The sequence below is a fragment of the Emys orbicularis genome, chromosome 13, assembly GCF_028017835.1.
Source record: "Emys orbicularis isolate rEmyOrb1 chromosome 13, rEmyOrb1.hap1, whole genome shotgun sequence".
Lineage (NCBI taxonomy): Eukaryota > Metazoa > Chordata > Testudines > Emydidae > Emys > Emys orbicularis.
The window spans coordinates 15,459,836-15,466,539 of record NC_088695.1 but is presented as its reverse complement, the minus strand read 5'-3'; the positions used below and the strand labels follow the sequence as shown (position 1 = coordinate 15,466,539).

At 44.0% G+C, this 6,704-nt stretch overlaps 1 protein-coding gene across 1 annotated transcript; it reads right to left on the bottom strand.

Moving 5' to 3' along the window:
* Positions 1-252: 252 nt before the first annotated feature.
* LOC135887499 (olfactory receptor 11L1-like) lies at positions 253-1,203 on the bottom strand. The gene has a single exon (XM_065415243.1). The coding sequence runs from the start codon at positions 1,201-1,203 to the stop codon at positions 253-255; it is 951 nt and encodes a 316-aa protein (XP_065271315.1).
* Between the last annotated feature and the right edge of the window lie 5,501 nt (positions 1,204-6,704).

The following is a 6,704-nucleotide window of genomic DNA, read 5'->3' as shown; positions in this document are numbered from 1 at the left end:
CAGTCTCAAGTTCAAATCTTCCACCAGCCCAGTAGTATCCACCTGTGGCATCTTACATAAGTCCTAAAAAGAATGGGGTCACAGGTTTTAAGAGGTCTATCTGTGCCCATGTTTCTGTGATTCTGTAAGAGCATGGCAAGAAGCCCAAGGAAACTAATGGAACCATGACATTAGACTACAGCAGGCTTTGATTAAGGCCCTAAACCAGCCTATGGTATGTCTATTTTATTTTAACCTAAGGAAACTGATTGGTTAGTATTGTCCAAACATGAACTTCCTGCTAGCTTTCCTCAGAGCCTCCTTGACCTCTTTGTTTCTCAGGCTGTAGATGAGGGGATTCACCAGGGGAGTCAGGACAGTGTAGAAGACAGAGAGAACTTTCTTGAAGTCTCTCAGTGAGTTGGTCGTGGGGAACATATAGGCAATCAATAGAGTTCCATAATACATGGTCACCACAATGAGGTGGGAGGAGCAGGTGGAAAAGGCCTTTTGCCTCCCGGTGCTGGAAGGGATTCTTAGGATGATTGCAATGATGTAGATGTAGGACATCAAAGTAAGTAGGAATGGGACCAGTAACAAAATCAAGCTGAGTGCGAAAGCCAACATTTCCATCATCTGAGGATCATTGCAGGAGATTTTTACCAGGGGGATAAAATCGCAAAAGAAATGGTCAATATCATTGGGTCCACAGAAAGTCAGCTGGGATATCGACAATGTTGTTATGCTACTAAGTAGGAAGCCACCTGTCCAAGAGCCACCTGCAAGCTGGAGGCAAGACCTGACACTCATATGGGCTGCATAGTGAAGTGGATTGCCTATGGCTAAATACCGATCATAAGACATCACCAATAAGAGAAAGCATTCTGTCGCAACCATAGAAGCAAAGAAATAATATTGTGTGAGACACCCATTGAATGAAATAGTCCTGCCCTCAGTCAGGAGACTGGCGAGCAAGCTGGGCAGGATGGTCGAGGTGTAGCAGGTCTCCAAGCAGGACAAGTTCCCCAGGAAGAAGTACATGGGGGTGTGAAGGTGCTGATCAGTCACAACTAGTACCACGATGAGGATGTTCCCAGTCACGGTTGCAATGTAGATCACTAGAAACAGCAGGAAAAGAAGGATTTGCAGTTCAGGGAGCGTCCCAAATCCCAGGAGGATGAATTCTGTGATGGACGTTTGATTTCCCTGTTGTGGGTTCATCATGGGGTGTGTCTATGGGAAAGAAATTTACTGTGTGACATAAATGAACACCATTCACTCAGTAAAACATCAGCATTCTTTTTTGAATGTCTGCCTCTGCTGGCTACCGGAACAATAGCTGAGTAGAGAATGGAGGAGTGGGGGGGCGGGGGGGGGGAGGCGGGGATGCCATCTCTTTTGATCCCCGGGACAGATTTCATATCTGAGCAGACTACAGGTTAAACAAAATGTTAATCTCTCTGGAAACCTGTGCAGTACCTTGACAGATGGCACCACGCACTGAAATACTATGGTGATGTGGCTCATACACAAGAGCACAGAAACACAGAAAGAGGAGACAGATTAGACTGATATTGGTTCAAATAGTCACATATATCACGGCCTGGTATCTAAAAGCAGAAAAAAATAGGCTGGAGTTCCACTGTTGAAATGGGTCGGATTTTATATTTTAGGGGAAGCCACAACAAAGAAACAAAGTCAAATAGGGCTGGGAATTTCAGTGGGTGGGCAATCAACTGCAAGTGAATTGCAGGGGAAATTGGCAGCCTAATTCTATTAGTACCTTTTGAAAATTTTATCCTAAACAAACAGTGCTCCTCTATGACAATAGTCCATAATCCTGCAGTAGGACACTCCACATACAAAGACCCAACCAGGTGACCATCTTATGCAGAAAGGAATGACAATTGAAAATCCCTTCAGTTGGCTCCCAGTGGTGGAAATGTTATCACTGGTTATACAATTACCCAACAGTTATTAAAAACAAGAAATAATCCTAGAAATCACCCATTTTGCTAAAAATTTACCCTCTTTTGCATGAATGATTTCTGTTCAAAATTTGTAAGAACCATTATATATTCATATTATAAGAGCGGTGGGGAACCCAATTTCTATTTCATGGTTTGAAAAGTTGGTTTTCATGCCAATTTTGACGTTTAAAAAGTGTATATTTTATTGATTTTCTTTCTAGAGTTGTATTTTATATTACTTTTATGTTTTTATATTTTATTGTTTTATTTGAATATCTTAAAATTATTTCTGGTTTATTTTATTTCATTTGATCAAACAATATACAATAACTTTTTTTTTCTTAAACAAAATTTTGTAAAAATAAATATGTTGCCATGGAACATTTTGATTTTGATGAATTGGTATTTTCTGATGGAAAAATATTCCATCAGAAATTTTTATCAGCTCTACATTTTATTCTATTCTTCTTCATATTTTGTTAAAATATCAATTCTTTCTCTTTTTGTTTGTGGCTGTCGTATTTCCAATACTGCCTCACTTGCCATTACCGATCCTGAGAGAGACAAGGTGGATGAGGTAATATCTTTTACTGGACCAATTTACTAATCTTTATTAACTGCTAAGTAAGGACCTGATCCTGCACAAAGTTATGCACAGAATTAATTTTACAAACCAGAATAATTCTGTTCAGTCTGAGCCTTCTCTCGCTGAAGTCAAAGATAAAATCGCCACTGACTTCAAGGATGGGACCCTTTGACTTCAATGGGGTTTGGACAGCTAACGTTTTGAACCTTCTTCAAAATGTATAGCTTGGCTCAGCAGGATTTGATTTCAATCAATAGACATCGATAAACGTCGCTATCAGCGGAGACACTGAAACCAACAACAGAAAATATCCATCAGAAACAGGCGGCGTTAGCGCAGCATCCCCCCGCGCCGTGCATCGGCAGGGATGGGAGTCACCAGCCCCACGGCCGGGCAGGGACCCTCCGCACCCAGCTGTCACTGGAGAGAGTGAGTGGGGCAGTGACAGCCAAGCTGCACAGAGCTCCCTGCATGCTGAGCACAGCAGCAAATATCAGCTCTGCTTTACCCACCTCATCTCCCTAATCCTCTGTAATGAAGCGGCATCTGGCGGGACACTATTGAGAGTAACAATTCAGGACAAACTGCTTAGAGCAGGGCAGTCACAGCCCAAGGCTGGGGTTCCTCCATTACCAAGGCAGACCAAACCAGCCAAACAGAGAGGACATCGGTTTTACCCCACTGGCTAACCAGAAGTCATATAAGCAATTCCCTCAGATACTCCAGTATCCCAGTATCATCACAAGCACCGCTCCTCATGGGGATGACAGGTTATGAAAACCAATATCCCAGTAAAAGAAGAAAGGTTCTCCTGATCCCGAAGGACCAAGCCCTAGACTCAGGTCAATATACAAATCAGATCTTACCCACAAATCACGCTGTTGCCAATCCTTTAGAATATAAAATCTAAAGGTTTATTCATAAAAAGAACAAAATATAGATGAGAACTAAAATTGGTGAAAGTAATCCATTACATAAAGCAATGGCAAAGTTCTTGGTTCATGCTTGTAGCAGTGATGGAATAAACTGCAGGTTCAAATCAATTCTCTAGAGTACATCCACAGCAGGGATGGGTCATTCAGTCCTTTGTTCAGAGCTTCAGTGTAGCAAAGTTCCTCCAGAGGTAAGAAGCAGGATTGAAGACCAAATGGAAGGGTTTACAGGGCCTTTTATATCATCTGCCATATGGAAGGAAACACCTTTGTTCTTACTGTGGAAAATAACAGCAACAAGATGGAGTTTGGAGTCACATGGGCAAGTCACATGACCAGGGCCGGCTCTAGGATTTTTGCCGCCCAAGGCAAAAACAATTTTGGCCGCCCCCCCCCCGTTTTTTAATTACCCCACCCCCGGCCCCGCCTCAACTCTGCCCCTTCCCTGCCTCCTCCCCCCAGGCTCTCAAGCCTAGGAGGGAGGGGGAGAAGCGGCGCCCGCGCCGCGGCCGCTCGGGATCTCCCCCTCCCTCCCAGGTTTGAGAGCCTGGGAGGGAGGGGGAGACTCCGAGTGACCGCGGCGCGGGCGCCGCTTCTCCCCCTCCCTTCCAGGCTCTCAAGCCTGGGAGGGAGGGGGAGCAGCGGTGCGCGAAACCGCTGTTTCGCGCCGCGGCCGCTCGGGATCTCCCCCTCCCTCCCAGATTTGAGAGCCTGGGAGGGAGGGGGAGACTCCGAGTGGCCGCGGCGCGGGCGCCGCTGCTCCCCCTCCTTCCCAGGCTTGAGAGCCTGGGAGGGAGGGCGAGTAGCGGCGCGTGAGCAGCAGCAGCAGCGGAGGTGAGCTAGGGCGGCCGGGGCACATTTTTAGGGGCGGCATTCTGGCGCCGGCCATGCCGCCCCTAAAAATGTGCCGCCCCAAGCACCAGCTTATTTTGCTGGTGCCTAGAGCTGGCCCTGCACATGACCATGCATGACTCAGTTTGCAGGCAGCAGCCATTGCTCACACGCTACCTTGACCGTTCCCAGGAAGGCTCCTCAGATGTGGATTGGAGTCTCCCAAGGTCAGTTAAGTGTTTCTTGATTGGGCACTTACTCAGAATAGTCCTTTCTCAAGAAGCTGACCAAATGCTTCACTGATGCTACTTAGAATCAAATACATTGAGATACAAGTACATAGCCAATACTCTTAACTTCAAATAAAAAAAATGATACACACATACAGACAGCATAATCATAACTAGCAAATCACAACCTTTTCATAGACACCTTACTTGACCTCCTTTGTACAAGATTTGGTGTAACTATAGGACCTTGGTTGCAACAGTGATCTATACGGTCATACTTCATGTCAATAACTTCATACCTCCAATGCAAAATTGATGCAGGAAGGGATGACACAAACATTGCTGACTGCATCCCAAGAGCTCCCCATCCTTGGTTCTGTCTTACTACAGCTAGTATTGGGTTAGAAGCCGTATCAGTGTATAACAGAAATGGTATGTCAAAGTCATGTTCAATAACATAGTTGAATCTCTTTAGAAACTCAAGGTAAAACTTGGTTAGAACAATAGTGGATTGGATCTGCTTTTGCAGCATGGTTCCTGTATGTCTCATGTGATCTTGCCAAGAGCTAAAGAACACAGCTAATTTATCCATACAAGCTCTGGCAAATGTTTGGAACCCAATTAATATCACGACAATGTAGATATTAATGTTGTCCATAGTATAGGAATCTTGGCATTTTGCTGTGAAAGCAATATAGTAGTGTGCCTCAGTTTCCCTTTTCATACAGCACATCAGTTCTGGAATGTCTTTTCTCCTGTGAAAAGTTCCAAGACTGTTTACAGGCACTAACTGTATTTTATCACATATCACAGTGTATTTTAACACAAAGTGTGTTCTTATGTATCACTCTTAATATGTTCAAGGGTTTCCCCAAAGAATTAGGCACACTGTACATTTTTACAGTTCTTGGTACCAGCAACACATTAGTTATAAAAATTACCATTAGCGATAACAACAAATCCATTGCAAGTGTCCATTTACATTTTTGTTATGCCACACCTTTGGCTCAATACCATTGGGGTTTTGGCATTTTAGGGCTACCCTGTGGCTTCCCTTTGCAAAATTAAGTTCTCTTTTTCCTTCTTGTCCTGTAGGATCAAACCCTGATTTCTCTTGCTTAACATAATCCATTAGCTGGCTGGGCTTGTCCTCTTTGCTAACGACCACCAGCAAGTCTTTCTTCCCTCTGTCAGCCAGGTAATGTGCATCAACCCAGACACTAGCTTGTATACTAGTTTTCAGATTCTCAACTGTTACCAATTCCAAGGCTGGACTCTGAATTTGTGTGGTATCTCTTTAAGACAAAGTGTCTGAGGGTGAGAGTTTGCTTACTCTCCCCTGCATCCTTAAGCATTCAGCCATAAAACTCTTCTGCTCTGAAACACCAGTAACCAAATCTGTCCTCAGACCCTGAAGCACAGACTGCTTACTTAAAGAATCAGAATGGAGACATTGCTCTCTCAACAACCTTGTCTTCCCAACAAACTGGTCAAGCACAGCCACTTGGTTATAGGGCTGTTCAACTTTTTAAATGATTTTCACTTTATCTGGGACCTACTCAAAGCTACTCACACTAGATCTTTCAAAAGGAAAGTCAGTGGATACATTCACAACAGAAAATTTCTGGCTGTTAGGAACCAAAACTTCCTTGATCAAATCGCTTCCACACCCTTCAGTTGCAGCAAATTGCTTGCAAAGACTACCCTGAAAACGTTTCTCTTCAGGAATCTTTCTAAGCATCAATTCATCTTAACCTTGCTCCACAGAAGCATTGCTCTGCTGAGCCACTACCAACTCCTGTGTTTCACTTATATCCAGAATCACCTTTGGCCCATCAGGTGATTCCTACACAATCCCCTTTCAGGCAAACTCATATAGTCACTAGATAAAAGGTTAGAGGTACTTTCTTTCCCTCTGCCACACACAAGCTCAGGAATCTTTTCCTTCTTGCTACAAGTTTCCAAACAATCAAATCACCTTTATGCTCTCCTTGTGCCCTGGCTAGGATATTAATCTGATCAGAAAGAGTTCATACACTCTTTCCCAGCAACACACTAGCAACAGGCAAAGCAACAGTACCCAAATCGTTTGGTCTCTAGGTTTTTGCTAGGACACTAACTGGATGCAACCTAGTTACAGTGTCATTCTCCACACAGATAACAGGTAAGGTATGGG